Below are 15,691 nucleotides of genomic sequence, written 5' to 3' on the forward strand. Positions count from 1 at the left end.
GCCAGGACCAGGGGCTGGGTGGCTCAAGGCTGTAAGGTTTGCCTAGGGCACCTAATACCCTTGCACTGGCTCTGACTGGAAAACCAATAAAGCATAAAAAAAACCCCAAATCAGAATGGGGCAGCACAATAATTGTTCATACAGGGAAGCAAAAAAGCTAGCACCAGCCCTTCTTGTAAATGGCTCTTTATAAAATTGTGTAGGGTTTGTGCACTTGAGAGCAAACCTGATTTTTGTGCATACTTTTATGCACACAAAAATGGCCTTCGGAGGAGAGGAGGCAGAGTTGGGATTTAGTGCACACTTTTGATTTAAAAACATATAGAATGTTCATTAACCCGCATCAATTATGGGCTGCAACTTTTATGCTACTAATTCATGTTTGTGCTCATAATTTAACCATGATTTAGGAACATTAAACATGATTTAGGAGCATAAACGATGGTTCGTGCACCAAAATGCATAACTTGTGCTTTATAAGGAGAAACAAAGTATTTTGTGCATGAAACATGATTTTTGCAGTCTATTCATATTTTTGGTCCAATATTTAAGGTTGTGTGTTTTGTTTTTTTTAAACTGCAAATACCTTTGCATACTGTTAGCTTACTGCATTAAATACATTTAAATAGATAAACTTTTTTAGTGCATGTGTTAAGAAAATATGCATATTTTTACTCTTCTCTTTTTATATCATACCCAGAGAGCATTTTTTTTATTGTGTAAGTATGTGCAATTATAGGGCCCCACTAGGATCCCTTCGAAGGTGTGGCTTGGTAGAAAGTCTACGTAAATTCAGAAGAGACAGAAGCATACGGCTGAATTTTAAAACAGCCACGCGCATAAAAATTGCCGCACGCAGTTTCAAAAGGGCCCAGCCACGGGTGAAAGTGATGATATGTGCATATGTGCCGGGCCCTGAGAAAGGGGCAGGCTGGGAGGGGGCGTGTATTGGGCGGGGGAGGGCAGAGGCCAGACGGAACAGCAGCCATTAGCAAGGTAGGTTAGGTTTAGGGGGTGGGGAGGAGAGGGGAAAGTGAAGGAAGGTTAGGCAGGGGGTTAGGGAATTTCCCTCACAGTCTGCTCCTTAACTGGAGCAGATTAGGAGGCAACTGGGGAAGGCCCGATTGCATTGCCGTGTGGACTTTTTGCATGGCCAATGGATTTTATAATGTGCACGCCAGTGCTTGCATTTTATAAAATCGGCGGGTGCCAGGAACCGCGTGCGCATATGTTTTAAAATCTACCACATACTGTCTATGCCACGGTACCCTATCAGACCAATACAGTAAAAGTCGCGGGAGAGCGGGCGAGCACACAGGCCACTCTCCTGTGCACGCGATTCAGTATTTAAATGAGGGTCCGCGGTAAAAAGAGGCGCTGGGGACACTAGCGCGTCCCTAGCGCCTCTTTTTTTGACAGGAATGGCGGCTGTCAGCGAGTTTGACAGCCAACGCTCAATTTTGCCGGCATCGGTTCTCAAACCCTACAGCCACGGGTTTGGAAACTGGATGCCAGCAAAATTGAGCATCCGGTTTTCGAGCCACGGGCTGATTTTAAATTTTTTTTTTAAATTTTAAATTATTTTTTACTTTGGGACCTCCAACTTAATATCGCCATGATATTAAGTCAGAGGGTATACAGAAAAGCATTTTTACTGCTTTTCTATACACTTTCCCCGTGCCGGCAGAAATTAACGCCTACCTTTGGGTAGGCGCTAATTTCTGAAAGTAAAACGTGAGGCTTGGCTGCACATTTTACTTAGTGAATCGCGCGGGAATAACTAATAGGGCCATCAACATGCATTTGCATGTTGCGGGTGCTATTAGTTTCGGGGGGGGGGGGGGGGGTGTTGGATGCTCGTTTTTGACGAGCTATTACCCCTTACTGAATAAGGGGTAAAGCTAGCGCGTCGAAAACACGCGTCCAAACGCGGGTTAACAGTGTGCTCCACCGGAGCGCACTGTACTGTATCGGCCTGTATGTGAGGCTGCTGCAATAGCTTTCATAAGTCTATATAAAACAGAGACCCCCTAAAGGAATTATGGCGTTTGTTTTATTGAAAGTCAGAATGAGAATAATATTCTTTTCAATTCCCTTTCCCTGAAAAAATCCTAGGTCCCTTTCAGTGGGACAAGTAAATTTTGGAGATGTGAAACACTTTCTCATTTATTTTATGTTTGAAGTTGGAGAGGATTCTTCCTTTTGGAATTTCATTTGAAAGAAATTTTTCCTCTTCCTTTCTCTTATTTGGAAACATTTTAAATTTTCTCATCGGGTTCTCTCAGCCAGAGAGGTTCAGTATCCTGCATGGCAAGCATTTTGGAGGCGGCGAAGACCCTTATCCAGTGTCCATCGGAAGTAGAGGAAGATAAAGAAGATCCAATGCACCCATCCAGCACAAGAGTAAGAAAAAGGGAGAATTGGATATCAAGGTATTTGACTTGGATGTTTAAACTGGGAAGACAACCCTACCATTTATAGTAATCGAGGGAGGCTTCACATTTCTATTCCAGAATAAGGATGGGCATCCTGTGGTTCCTCTATAGTTTGAGTGGGGGGCCACTTTGGATCCAATGGAGCTGAAGCGGAGCTAGGCTATGGAGAGTCTCCCTCCAATGTTGTGGCTGCCTAGGGCCCATCTTGTGCTGCCAGTATCAGTCTTTCTCAAGCCCCCTCACTTCCTTGTTCAGCAAGTATCATTCTGTCTCTCTCAAACCCTGGCTGTGCCCCCTCCCTGTTCCCAGCATTCTCTCATGTCATTAAAACAAAGTCTGCTTGTTTGAAACAACACTTTAAATAAATGCAACTATGGCATTACCACAGCATCCATGCAAGTAAACTTTTTAAGTAGACTAACGCTTGTGTGTGAATATGTGTAAATTACATTGCTGCTGCTGTGCTATACTTGTTCTGTGGTGGACCAGAGTGTGTGTCTATGTATGTGTGTGAGCAAGAACCTAAAGGAGGAAAGTGAATTGAAGGGGAAAAGAGACATATAAGAAATGAAAGGAAGGAGGATAGAAGGGTGGCAAAGAATGAGATAAGGCATTTGAGTGACAAAGAAAAGCAAGTGATAGAACAAAGTGACAAAAAAGAGAATAAGGGAGGAGACAAGTAGAGGGAATGAGAGATGAAAAAGGCTAAAGAAGAGGGAATATGAGCAGGGCTAAAATGTTAGTTTTATATACAGCCAGAATGAGGTACTATCCCTTTAAGAGAAGGCCCTGGCTGGGGAGGAGAGATTAAGAGGTGCACAAGAGCTGTTTCTCCCAGCCAGACAGAAATTTGAACTGGATGCGGGGCCCGAAGGAGGTGCATGGGGTGAGATGTGTTTCCAGGCCTCAGGCGGTGAGAGCATTGGACAGCAGAGAGGTAACAGCTGCACCAACCATCCAGGGACCAAAAGCAGCAGTGACAGAGTGAGGGGGGCCCTTAATTAAAGCCACAGTTGCAGTACTCTCTCTTCTCTGTCTTTAGCTGGGTTACCTGCATGTTGGGTGGGACTCAGTACACTGCAATTTTGTGACTACAAATTGCTCCTACTCATCTGGTTTTCAGTGTGCTCCAGGGCTAGTGTCCCTGGTCTGCTGTACCTACTACTCTGTGACTCAATGATGGAGAAAAGCTAAGCCAGATGGAGCATGTGCATGATTTTTTCCCCCCATGTGATTGTTGACCAATTAGGGTTCGCAACTGGGGTCTGTGGGAGCTGCCCATAGGCCTTATCTTTAAGAACAATGGTTCACTGTTCACATATCCATACAACATCAAGTTTGTAAATATCATCTGAAAGACATTTGTATAAGGTGCCATAATATATTTACTCCAAATTTGCAGTAGAGTTATGTTGGAACACCAGCTTTGCATCTAGTCTAGTTATTGGTACATACTATAAAACAAAAAAAAGGCAGCAAATTTACCACTCGTGCTCAAGGGGTTATCCTCCCCTTTTTTTCTCCCTGCCCCCCGGGGCTGAAGCAATGGAATAAAGTGGAAAAGCACTTAAGCCTGCGTATTGCGTACTTCCGTGTGGATTCCTAAAAAACGGACTCTAGCTTGGGAGGTTACATAATTAATGGCTGGTACTTGGAAAAGAGCACACCAGCAAATAGTAGGCAGCTAGTCGGAGAAACCAACAATCCATACTTGTTAATTTGGTCGTTGGTGTCTCCGACGGGTTGCTGAGTATTTTCTGGTGTATTCCCATCATCGCGAACTGAGCAGGCGAGGGACCTGAACTCTAATCCAGTGTTTCTTACGGAGGGCATTCATAAACAGTAAAGAAGGTGTGCAGCGTCACCTCATTTTGGAGCAGCTCAGAACATTGCACGCATCAATAACCATGTCCTCCATAACATCGGCATCATTCTTATTGCATTGGGAAACGTCATTTTGGCTTTATAACATATATCAAAAACCCCACCTTAATCTCTCGCAAAACGCACCCCTCCACCTAAATAGCTCGCCGCCCTTTTGCCATACTGCGCTACATAGGAACTCCGCTTTGCCCTCTGTCCTCTTCTCTCAGTTCCTGAATGTCTTCAGTACCCCGCTCGCGCGGTGGCGCTGTCGCCTCAGCTTAAGAGCTTGTTGGTGAGTCGACCGCTCCTTCCCTGTGGTCTCTCGCTGTCCGAGTGCGCGCCTGCGCACTGTGTCACGCAGCCTCGCCTCCTCCCCAGGCGCACTCACATTACACCGCGCCTGTGTCTCGCTTTCCTACTGCTGTCCCTTCGCTCACCATGGCGGACAGTGCCAGTGAAAGCGATACTGACGGGGCCGGCAATAACTCGGCCGTGTTGCAGTCCTCCTCTTCGTCGTCGTCGGGGAAGTCGGGTATCGTCATTTCTTCGTTCCGGCTGGAAGAATTGACGAACCGATTGGCCTCGCTGCAGCAGGAGAACAAAGTGCTCAAGATCGAACTGGAGACCTACAAACTCAAGTGTAAAGCATTGCAAGAGGAGAACCGCGACCTGCGCAAGGCTAGCGTCACCATAGTGAGTGAGGCGGCAACAGGCGAGGGAGGGCGCGAGGAGCTGTCCTGTTCTTAGCACGAGCTGGATCGGGGGGGAGGGGCAGGGGCAGCATGAGCCGGACCGAGAGAGGGCTGCATGGGTCGGACTGCAGGGGGGAGGGGTAGGTCTGCGCGCGCGCGCGCGCCACATGGCGGACCGTGGCTCGCTTCGTCGTGACACCTGGGCGGGAGGGTTACTTCTCCCTTGTGGGGGGTTTAGAGAGCCCGGATTTTCCGCAGCATCTGTTACTTTGCTGAACCTTTTTATAGTCTCACCTCAGTATACTGTAATCCTTCATGACACAGTATATTTTTTTTTCTGTTACAGTGTTATCCCAACAAGTTTTGTATCCCTTTTTTAATTTGAAGCCTCCTTTCTAGGCTCTCTAGCTCGCTGTTTGTCTTTCCCTGTGGCTTGTGGGGGTGGGGGCCGCTTTTCGGCCTCTGTGTAGGTCTTGTGTTTTAGTTCCCGCAGTCGCCCTTTGGCATGTTGTACCTTGTTGAGGGGCCGCGGGTTGTTGCCTCCCCGGCACCGATTTATCGGGAGGCGGAGCAATTTCCATATTAACTTTGATTTTGGAACAGGTTAGTTTTCTGCAGTTAGTTGTGGCGGTTGTACTGATCCCGTTTATTATATCGCAGTGAAATTAGAATTGGTTAATAGTGTTTAGTCCTTTACCACCTGCCCCTCCGAGTTTGATGGTTGGTTGCTGTTTGTTCCCCTAGGGTATTGTTCTGTAGCATTTGCTGTTGAAAACTTGTAAATTATCTAATCGGTCCTTCTGTTAAGCGGCTAGGAAGATGTACTGCTGGCTTTTGTATGTATTGGCCCTACTCTTAAGGATAGTATGTACTATTGGGCACTTCTTATATCCTAGAGAAAAAACATATGATCAAGGAGTGCTTTCCCAATGAGGCGGAGATTATTGCCTCTGCTCTTGAGAATACAAGGACAAGGCTGGCTGTGTCGCCAAGATGCCTAATATTAGAGTTAAATAATTATTTTCTCATAAGGTTTGTTTGAGGTGTGTATTTGTATTGTTTTACTCGTTACTGCCAGGGTGTGTTTTTGGCTGGTTGGCTGCATGGTAAGTCGGATGTAGCATGACCAAACCGGAGGCAGTAGTTAATTAAGACAAAGGCTTGAGCTAAAATGTGTATATAAATAACCCATTTAAACATTGTAGTTCTATACAGTAACCTGGTCGTTTGCAGTAATTTCATGTTCTCTTTCCCAAGTAGGGAGATGTGTTTCTTTTGCCATGGGCCTGGAAAGGGAAGAGGGAGAAAGAGAGTGGGAAATTTGATTGAGAAGTTTGAGCTATATAACACATAATTAGTGTCAGATTGGGGATTTGTGGTATTTGCGTATTTTTTTTTAGAATGATTTGAATCTGTAGTTGAATATGTAAGTCTTATAAAGATTAGAGAATGGTAATTTATGACAAAAACCCTAGTTCGGTTTTGAAATTGCTCTTGGGAGGTGCCAAGTTTCAGCAGAGCAATTTTCTAGATATCACTTTTATAAACATTAGTGGCATTGAGATGGGGGAAGTTCTATTTCAGTCTTTAAGACTTTGTGTGTATTTGCAGTTACCTGCATTGAATTTATCATATGAAATTAGGTAAATATTTATTATATTCTGAATGTAGTGGGCTGAAAGTTTTGTAATTTGAGTTGATAGATGAATTCAAATTGGATTGAAAGGCCCAGTATTTGAATTAGTGGGCTGTCTGCTTCATATATCATGCTGTGATTGTTGGAGGTATACATAAGTGGCTTTAGTTTATTTTTTTCTTTATATACTATATGTACTCTGAACATTTAGTAAATGTAGAAGAAAAATGGTATGACAAGTGGAAAACTATTTAAAAAAACAAAACAAAACCCCAAAACGAAACCCTCAGTTTTTGGCCAGTGATCTTTCCTAATTTTCAGGAAAGTGCAGAGCTAACAGTGAAACTATGAATGTAGCTCATTTGGCTGCAATCAAAAAAGCAGATAGAATTAGGATTCATTTGGAAAAGAATGGAGAATATACTTCTACATCAATCTGTGGTGTGATGCACCTCAGGTATTGTATGCAGTTCTGGCCACTTCATCTCAAAAAAGATAAAGCAGAACTAGAAAAGGTATAGAGAAGGGCAAAGGTTGAATTTTTGTGTGTGCTTGTGCCTTTTTGTTGATAGTTCCAGATTAGTTACATTCAGATGCAGTAAAGTGTTTTCTCTATCATCAGAGGGCTCATAATCTGTTTTCACCTGAGGCCGCGGAAGGTGAAGTGATTTGCCAAGGGTAACAAGGAGTAGCAGTGGGATTTGAACCCTGGCTTCCCTGGTTCATAGCCTGCTGCTTCAATCTCTAGGCTACTCTTCCACTTACCCTCTTCTGAAGGTGATTTAAATATTAGGCTATAACTAACTTGTTATTGATTAGCTCAGGCTTTTATAGCAAACAATCACTGGCTAGAACGATTTTGAATTGATCCCATACATATTAGTTACCCAGATGAGAGCATGCACTATGTCCATAAGAATTTAGTAATCCTAGACTGGATTTGGGATCATTTGTACATGGTATCTGGAACTAAATCTGCCGTCATTGTAATTCCCTGATACAATCACGGGCTGTGCTGTCAGGAAGAGTCTTCCTGCAGCAATTAGAGAGTGATCTTGCTCAGTTTAGGAAGAACTTAGACATATCTCTCTTTTCTAGTCTTCCCAGACTGAGTATTGTTCAATCTTGTTAAGCTATATTTTTCCCAAGAGGTGTATAGCAATGATACTTTTTAGTTGTTTTGGCATTTTTATGTTTTGCGTTGTGTAAGGTTTTATGCTTTACTGTGTGTTGACTGTAATCCACTGAAACTGGTGGATCAGCAGAATAAGAATTGTGGAAATATCTGTTTTTTTTTAAAAAGTGTTAATTAGTACAGTCTAATCTTTGTTTTCTATTTCCATAATAAACTTTAGTCAGTTTGATGGGTGCTGGGGCGGGGGGGAGATTGAGAGAAGTTACAGCATACTTCTGGTAAGTAAGTTAAGGGGTTCTTTGGCTTCAGAAAGTTGTGACTGTTATGGTATAACAAACTATTTACATTCCTTTGCTAATTGATATAAGATTAAATCAATTGCAGATTGCTAGGTGTAGTAATATAGTAACATGGGCAAGTGGGACTCTCGTAGCATTCTGACCCTTACCCCTTTGACAAAGGGATAAAGCAAGGCCGCAGTTTATTAACACATCAAACCTGAGCCAAATCTTAACAGATATAAACAGCCTCCAGTCGCCCCACCTACAGTTAACCCCAGCAATTCTCCATGCAAGAGGATATCCGCCCACCATACCCCAAAAGTGGCCATTCTGCAATTCTTTCCTCACCCTTCCCCTGACAGCAGCCCTCCATCACCAGCATGAGCCTCTAGGCCGCCTCCCTGCCATTGCACAGCCCATGTAGCGGACCCCCCTAGCTACACGGGTTTGCACCCTCCAGCCTCCAACGTAACAGTTCTATACATTGCAACCTCTTGGCTTGGGTTACCCACTACAACAAGGATGCTAGCAATATCTTGTCCCGCCACTGCAGCCTACTTAAGAACATAAGAACATAAATTGCCATGCTGGGTCAGACCATGCTGGGTCAGACCATCAAGCCCAGCATTCTGTTTCCAACAGAGGCCAAACCAGGCCATAAGAACCTGGCAATTACTCAAACACTAAGAAGATCCCATGCTACTGATGCAATTAATAGCAGTGGCTATTCCCTAAGTAAACTTGATTAATAGCCGTTAGTGGACTTCTCCTCCAAGAACTTATCCAAACCTGTTTTGAACCCAGCTACACTAACTGCACTAACTACATCCTCTAGCAACAAATTCCAGAGCTTTATTGTGCGTTGAGTAAAAAAGAATTTTCTCCAATTAGTCTTAAATGTGCTACTTGCTAACTTCATGGAATGCCCCCTAGTCCTTCTATTATTCGAAAGTGTAAATAACATGATTCACATCTACTCGTCAAAGACCTCTCATGATCTTAAAGACCTCTTATCATATCCCTCCTCAGCCGTCGCTTCTCCAAGCTGAACATCCCTAACCTCTTCAGCCTTTTCTCATAGGGGAGCTGTTCCATCCCCTTTATCATTTTGGTTGTCCTACTCTGTACCATCTCCATCGCAACTATATCTTTTTTGAGATGCGGCGACCAGAATTGTACATAGTATTCAAGGTGCGGCCTCACCATGGAGCGATTATAGAGGCATTATGACATTTTCCGTTTTATTAACCATTCCCTTCCTAATATTCTGTTTGCTTTATTGACTGCTGCAGCACACTGAGCCGACGAAACATAAAAGCAGATACAAAAGCCTCATGGAATGAGTTAAAAGGTCAATCCCTACATCAGATATGTGCATCCCATCTGATCGGAACAACTGTCCTGTGACCACTTGTGCTTGACCCAAAAACCTCCTTGGACTACGAGCCCATTTTCTTACTCGCTTTCTTAACCTCTCACTTCCACAGAGACAGAACTCTAAATTTAGGCCGGACTATAATATTAGACCAGCCCAACTTAGTGCCTCACAATATGTTCATTAAAAACAACTTAAATCCTTCCTTGCCACAGCAATAAAATCCCAGCAAGACCCCCCCCCCCCCCCCCCCCCCCCCCCCCCCCCCCCCCAAATGAATGACCAGGAGCTCTGGCCACCTTCTCCTGAACTATTGCATGACTGTCTGGATTAGCTGACCCCATTTCATTCCATGGAGCCCCATCCAGATCACCTGCTGATTGTCGACCACCAGGCCCAAATGTATGCCATAAGGATGGGGACAAGGCCCGACGATGTGCCCAAGGGACGAATGAGTTGCCCACAACCCAGGCACACCCGATCTCTTTCCAGCCCTCCCGAAACTCTGAAAGAAATACAAAATAAATGTTAGGCCTCCAATACCTCTTTCCATTAACAAATGTAAGATACGTACGCACCAGACCTCCATCTGCCAATAGACTTAGGGGGTCGATTTTTTCAAAGACGCCTCGATTTTATAACGTGTTGCTGCGCACATGTTATAAAATACGATATTTGCTCGCACATGCAGGCCCTATTTTATAATCGGCACAAGCATATGTGGGCGGGCTTCGTCTCCCGCGTGCAAGGAGGAGGGTATTTAACAAAAATACGTGCGGCAACGCGGGTAGGCCTTTCCTAGTTCTCTCCCAGTCTGCTCTAAGGAGCAGACTGGGAGAGAACTTCCCTATACCCTTACCTAACCTTCCTACCTTTCCCCTCTCTTCCCCAACCCCTAACCCCTACCTACCTACTCTTTTTTTTTTTTTTTTTTTTAATATAACTTACTTGCTCCTTTGGAGCAGAAGTAAGTTGCGCGTGCTTCTCCAGGGCAGGGCCTAATGGCTGCTGTCCTGGCCGGTCCCTGCACAGACCATGCCCCCTGGCCCACCACTTTTGGCTGGCCCGGCACTTCTACATGTATTGAGAGATGCTTGCGTGGCTGGGCCCTTTTTAAAAATGAGCTCAGTGTGCGCAGGGCCTGGCCACGTGTGTATCTCCTGGTATTTGCATGTCTGTTTTATAATTCACTCGTATGTCTTTCTCGGACATATCCCTCTCAGCCACATTGGTGTCTGCCCCTTTGTGAAAAATGCATTTTATAAACTTCTGGGTTCCAACCCAAACGCAAGATAAGCATGCTTGCAAATTGAAAGCGAGTCAATGGGGAACTATCCTTATGCACCAAGAAAAGGCCCCCTACTGCTGGGCTCAACTTCGCAACAACCTGAGCCGATAGAACTGGACAGACCAATGCCCTACCCAAAAACCATTTGCCCCTGCCCAACTGATCCACTTTTGATCTTTCAATAAGAAATTGTACGCTTTCATCTGAAATCTGCACATTAAGGCTGATTCAGTACAGTGTGCTCAGGCCGAGCGCACCATTAGGCCCCATTTGGACGTGCGTTTTTGACGTGCTGTTATTACCCCTTATACGGTAAGGTGTAATAGTGCGTGGAAAATGCGCGTCCACACCCCACCCCCCCCCCCCCAAAACTAATAGCGTGCGTTAAACATACCAATGCATGTTGATGAGCCTATTAGTCTCGCTTGATACAGAAAGTAAAATGTGCAGCCAAGCCGCACATTTTACTCAGAAATTAATGCCCGCCCAAAGGCAGAGTTGATTTCGGTCAGCACCGGGAAAGTGTACAGAAAAGCAGAAAAAACTGCTTTTCTGTACACCCTCCGACTTAATATTATAGCGATATTAAGTTGGAGGCCCCAAAAATAAAAACAAATCTTAAAAAATAAAAAATCTGCCCACGGGTTGGAAAACGGATGCTCAATTTTGCCGGCGTCTGTTTTCCGAACCCGTGGCTGTCAGCAGATTTGACAACAGACGCCGGTAAAATTAAGCGTCAGCTGTCAAACATGCTGACAGCCGCCGCTTCTGCCAATAAGGAGGTGCTAGGGATGTGCTAGTGTCCCTAGTGCCTCCTTATTAGCGCGGGCCCTCATTTGCATACTGAATCGCGTGCCCAGGAGAGTGGCCTGGGCACAGGTTGGGAGAGTGGGCGCTCGCCTTGGAGCGCTGGCTGTCCCATGCATTTTATTGAATCGGCCTGATTATCCCTTAACAAACCTGACCTGTCCCATTGCTTTTTCGAGTCAGCCACCAGTTCCCCCACTCTCAAAGCCCCCAAAAAGGCAAACAAAAACAACCCAAAAGCGTTCAGCTTCAAAATATGACCAGCATAGAGCTAGTAGTCTCACCAAAATGATCTTTAGCTCCTCATACCTGATAGGCTGCCTAGTATCCCTCTCCCACCCTCCCAACATTCGCTTAATCACAAAACTAGCTCTCAGGTTGCCCCATCCCATCAGTTTTTGGAAAAGGAAAACCCAGCTATTCTAGCCCTCGCCAGTGTCAGGGAATGCCCAGACTCCCTAGCCCAAATTAAATACTGCATGATAGCAAAAGCATGCACTGGACCATGCCCTCCACCTTCTGGAACCAAGAAACTCTGAAACAGCACCTCTACCTCTCAAATATGATGCCCATGTTGCAGGCGCCATCAAAACCTTTAACATCTTCCATGCTTCTGCAGGCCAAGCAGCCAAAGGTAATCCAGGATCACAGCTCCCTCCTCGTCTGTGCGGGACGAAATTCCTGAGGGAACTCCACTTGCAGCGAGAGAGGGTATCGGCGATTAAATTCTCCACCTTAGGAACATGCTTAGCTCGCATGGTGATATTCCGTATCAAGCACAACAGGACAGACTCCCAGAGTAAAGCTGAAACCAACTCACACCTGACTGACTGCCAGTTAATAAAACTCCACAACCCCTTGACATCATACCAAACAAAAACCCTCCTATCACTTAACCTGTGGCTCTGTAAAGCCATGAAGTGACAAAAGATTAAATGAGCTGAGTCGCTGAAAATGAAGGGACTGATCTATAAAGCCAAGGCCACTACAGTGGGAAAAAGCTCAAGGAAAGTGATGCTTTTGGTGGCCCCAGCCTCAAACCATGCCTCAGGCTACTATGCCGTGCACCAAACTCCCTTCCAATACATCCAAAACTCGAAGCATCAGCCACATTGGAATACAACTCTAACTGCCAGTTGGACACCTGCTCCTTCTGCAGAATTAAAACTCCATTAAAAGAATCAAAGAATGCCTCCCATGCTCCCAATTCATTCTCTATTCTGTCACCCATGTTTATTTATTTATTTAAGTCTTTTATATACTGGTGTTGGTAGGGACATCACACCGGTTTACATTTGAACTGCAGGTAAGAAATTACATTTTAACAGGGTGTAAAAACCTGGGAAAGGGAAAAACAATAGTGCAGCCTGGAAAATAGGTAGTAACAGTCAATGAACATAGAGGTCCTTAACAGCAGGATAACGGTGCCATTGTATAGATGTGCTTAGGAAGAGGTTTTGTGTGTAAGCCTCTTCCGGGTAGGCTCGTTTGAATAACCAGGTTTTTAATTTGTGTGCAACTTTTAATTCCTGCCGTTGTAAACGAAAGTCTTCGAACAAAAGCCTGATCATATTTATTTATTTAAAATCTTTTATATACCGTCGTTTAGTAATGCACCATCACAATGGTTTACATATGGGCACATATATTTGGTTTGGTTACAAATGAAATTTACAAAAGTGCCATTACAATGTCGGTACATGTTTATATAAAATAATCTATAAGAAATGTGGCATGGATCTAGTCCACATATTTGATTAATATGGTAATCATACAAGGGTTATGCATAAGCTGGAGTTCTCTAACTCCAGCTTATGCATAACCCCCGAGATGAAACCTTGTACTGAGTTTTTTTCATTCTCTGTTCTCATTATGAAATGCTTTTCTGAATAGCCAGGATTTTAGACTTTTTTGAAAATTTTGGATCACTCTGTAATCTTGTCTCTAGTGGCAATGTGTTCCATAATGTTGGACCGGCCAAGGATAGTGCTCTCTCTCTAACTTGTTAGTTTCGTTGTTTTTACCGATGGGATTGTTAGTAGTGCTTTATTGGCTGATCTCAAATTTCTTTATGGTACGTGTAAGCCAGGAATAACCTGGCAAGCAAAATTGAGGGAGCCTATTAAAGACTGCATCTGATGCAAAGTTACTTTTCTGGAAAAGCGGACTAACTGCCCCAGGTTCCTCAATCTCCCCACACTCTCTACCGACAGGCGACACAACATATCTGTCAAATTCAGTTCTGTGCCCAAAAACATGAACATCAGTACCGGACCCTCTGTTTTACTGTGGGCAATCGGGATCCCAAAGTCCCCAGCCACCTCCATAAAACCCTGTAAAAGTGCATTGCAATCCCCTCAACCTTGGGCCCCACAAAAAAAAAAAAAATCATCTTACGCAGTACACCATGGAATCCTGCTCCATAACCTGAACCGTCACCCAATGAATGAATGAATGAACTAAAAGCCTCGAAAAAGACACACAACACTGCACAACCCATTGGCAAGAACAGCCCACAAAAGACTGACCCTGAAAAACAAAACCCAACAAGAGAGAGAACAGTCCAGATGAATTGGAAGCAGCCTAAAAACAGATTCAACATGCGCCTTAGCCATGAGGGCACCCTGCCCGGCCCTCCTCACTAACTCTTTTGCCATGTTTGGAAGCCGAATGGGCTCCTTCACAAATCGAGTCCTGGAAAGCAGGAGGACTATGTATCTCTAACACATCTGAACTAGTTTGGAATCTTCCTGATTCCCCCATTTTGGAGTCAGACTCTCTTGAGGCAACTTGCATCCCTGATTCACGAAAAGAACTGACCTGACCCCCCAGCCTTATCGCTTACATGAAGAGCCTTTTTAATCATCTGGGTTAACCAAAGATTAATGTCCTGAGTGTCCCTTGCCACAAAATGGTTCTCCATCTTATCCCTGAACCGTTCATCATAGTTTTTAAATGCCCCAGTAATGATATTCCCATATGCCAATAATGCTCCATATTGAGAAGGATCAAAATGCCCTACACCACTTGCTAACTGGTTAAAAAAAACCCAAAAACAATCCCTCACTGAATTAATATTTCTAGGAACTCTTTCTGAGCAGAACTCTTCTTCGCTCCTTTTCCCTTCTTTTCCCCCTTTCTTACCCTCTCAGCTCCACTCAAACAGCTTAAAAATGTCCTCGTACTTACGCTTCTTAATTTTTCTTCTTAAACGTCTCAGCACCCCCTCCCAGAATTCCGTTAAAGCCCCGTATCCTGACGCAGACCATGCTCCGCTGATCTCCTTGCATCCAGCCACACCTGATCAGAGGAAGAAGATGAAACGTTACTCTCTAATCCTCTTTGCCTTACTCCCCTTCCTTTTCACAGATGCCCCTGACTCACCCTTACCTAGTCTGAGCTCAGGTCCAGCACCTGCCTCTTTCATCACCAAAGATGTTGGAAGCCTCATCTCTGGATCAGCGTTTGGCTGTTTTGCATTTCCACCGCTGTCCCGGAGAGTATTTCCTCCATCTAATGTCTGCTGTTTCTGTTCCACTTCCTGGACCACCCTACCCACTGAACCTCTCCATGCCTCCCAATGCAAAGTGCCTGGCTGATCATCTACCTCTGCAGAGCCTGCAGTGGCAGAAGGGAGAACACCCGAAGCCCTTGAAAACCCACTCTCCTCCAATATGTATGAGGCCCGACAGGGCTTGGCCCACCCTGGCTACCAAAAAGTGCTGACCCTCTCCCCTATCCCTCGGCCACCAACTCATGCCCTCCCAATCAGCAGAGCTTGCTGAACACCTGAACCCCCCCCCCCCCCCACCCCCCAAGAAGGGCCTGGACACCCTGGCCCCAACCCCAAGAATTAACGCCCAAGCCTTGTCGCCCCCTCCCCCCAGGGACCCCAAATGCTAGGAAAAGACCCCTGGGATTGGCCCTATACTCCCCCAGAATGCTGCCAACCTAAAACTGGAGGAACATGAGATGGGAAAAAATGGAGGACCCGAGGTGTCCCCTCCCCTGACAAACCACTATTGTCAACCACTGCCCCTACCAAATGGGAAGTAAAGCACTTACCCCTAACCCTGGAACTCTTATTTGCCGATTTGCCCCGCCTTGCCTTGACCCCCTAACCACTGCTGGCCCACCTGGCTTAGACTGAGACCTAGAGGTACCAGGAAGGGGGGT

The 15,691-nt window shown here is 45.1% G+C and overlaps 1 protein-coding gene across 2 annotated transcripts in view; it reads left to right on the forward strand.

Moving 5' to 3' along the window:
* Positions 1–4,622: 4,622 nt before the first annotated feature.
* The window catches only part of CCDC6 (coiled-coil domain containing 6), a 351,904-nt gene continuing 340,835 nt past the window's right edge, over positions 4,623–15,691 (forward strand). Inside the window, exon 1 of one of the 2 annotated variants that reach the window (XM_029609756.1) lies at positions 4,623–4,994. In XM_029609756.1, the coding sequence (XP_029465616.1) occupies positions 4,740–4,994 (255 nt within the window). In that variant the 5' untranslated portion in view covers positions 4,623–4,739. The remainder of the gene's footprint in view (positions 4,995–15,691) is intronic. The other variant, XM_029609757.1, reaches the window with a different exon arrangement.

Source organism: Rhinatrema bivittatum, chromosome 7, assembly GCF_901001135.1.
Source record: "Rhinatrema bivittatum chromosome 7, aRhiBiv1.1, whole genome shotgun sequence".
Lineage (NCBI taxonomy): Eukaryota > Metazoa > Chordata > Amphibia > Gymnophiona > Rhinatrematidae > Rhinatrema > Rhinatrema bivittatum.